This window comes from Salvelinus sp. IW2-2015, unplaced genomic scaffold, assembly GCF_002910315.2.
Source record: "Salvelinus sp. IW2-2015 unplaced genomic scaffold, ASM291031v2 Un_scaffold5110, whole genome shotgun sequence".
Taxonomy (NCBI): Eukaryota; Metazoa; Chordata; class Actinopteri; order Salmoniformes; family Salmonidae; genus Salvelinus; species Salvelinus sp. IW2-2015.
Genome location: NW_019946376.1, coordinates 30,055 through 31,622, shown reverse-complemented (window position 1 = coordinate 31,622; position 1,568 = coordinate 30,055). Strand labels below are relative to the sequence as shown.

At 43.5% G+C, this 1,568-nt stretch overlaps 1 protein-coding gene across 1 annotated transcript in view; it reads right to left on the bottom strand.

The window, feature by feature from the left end:
- Window positions 1-36: 36 nt before the first annotated feature.
- The window catches only part of pigk (phosphatidylinositol glycan anchor biosynthesis, class K), a 30,406-nt gene continuing 28,874 nt past the window's right edge, over window positions 37-1,568 (bottom strand). Inside the window, 1 exon segment of the mRNA XM_070441892.1 lies at window positions 37-880. Within this exon segment, the coding sequence (XP_070297993.1) occupies window positions 764-880 (117 nt within the window). The 3' untranslated portion in view covers window positions 37-763.

Here is a 1,568-nt window from a genome sequence, read left to right as displayed (position 1 = left end):
ATGTCCAGGATAATAAACACTAGCAGTAACCAGTAGTTACAGAGTACTGTTTATGTCCAGGATAATAAACACCAGTAGTTACAGAGTAATGTTCATGTCCAGGATAATAAACACCAGCAGTAACCAGTAGTTACAGAGTACTGTTCATGTCCAGGATAATAAACACCAGCAGTAACCAGTAGTTACAGAGTACTGTTTATGTCCAGGATAATAAACACCAGCAGTAACCAGTAGTTACAGAGTAATGTTCATGTCCAGAAAGGCACAACAATGTGTCTCTTTGGGTCAGTGTTGTGTCATCACATTCTCTCCAACACAGTTCAGAGTTCAAACATAAACAATGATGTTAAAAGGGACAATCTGCTCTTCAAACAATAACAAAATGGATGTACCAATCACAGAGTGCCCCTTCGATAATGTTAATAACCATAGAAATAGAATAACTAGAAAGGCAATTTCCACACAAGACTGCGTCATTCTTTCCCTGTTAATAATGTCTTTGTAGTCTTCTCGTAATCCAGAGAAAGATTGGGAGCTCGCCAAACACCGCGTCCCAACTGTCTGTCCTTTATCCTGAAGTGTGCAGTTGTGCACTCCTCCCCGTGCATTTAAAATAACTGGATGGATGAAAGCCTGCGCTTTAGAGTATTCACCATGAGTCCTACGCCGGTCCTCTTTCAAATCTAGGAAGCCAAGTGAACTTGTGCAAAACTGCACAAGGAGCAGAAGTGGGTCAGAGGTCAGGCTTAAAAAGGGTCAGTGGTTAGAAGATGTGCTTAAGGTGCTTGGCGCCGTACGTCTTGAAGAAGACCAGGAGGATGAGAGTCCACAGACCCAGGATGAAACCGTCCGGAGGATGCCAGTCTCTCTGCTTCGGTTTCTACACGACGGGGAACACAGACAAGACATCTTGGTACATATGCAGAAATACATCAAAATGGGATGTCGTACAATATAGAAAACAAGTAAAAAAAAAACACAACACATTCTTCCTAATTGTACGGCCATAATCAATACGTTGTTCAACATACCACTATTGGAATCCACTTGGCATACAAGTTAAAGAAGCATAATAAAACAGTGTGTTTATAGGGTATCTAGTACCGGGTCYGACCCCCCCTTTCGCCTCTAGAATATCCTGAATTCTTTGTGGCATGGAAACCTTGTTCAGTTGGTATCAAGGGACCTAACGTGTGACAGGAAAGCATTCCCCACAGCGTTACACCACCGCCACCAGCCTGGACCGTTGACACCAGGCAGGATGGGGACATGGAGTCGTGCTGTTTAAGCCAAATCCTGACTCTGCCATCAGCATGACGCAACAGGAACCAGGATTTGTTCTTTACAGTGTTCAATAGTGATAGTGAATGAATATTTCAAGGACAAACAGGTAGACAATGGACTTACTTCTCAAACTAAATAAACAGGCTTATCCTGTATCTTCTACAGGTCTTACAGGCTGGGGGTGTACCTGGCTCAAACAGCCACTATCACCAAACCCAATCTACCCAGAACCCCCAAAAGCCACTATCACCAAACCCAATCTACCAAGAACCCCCCCCCAAACA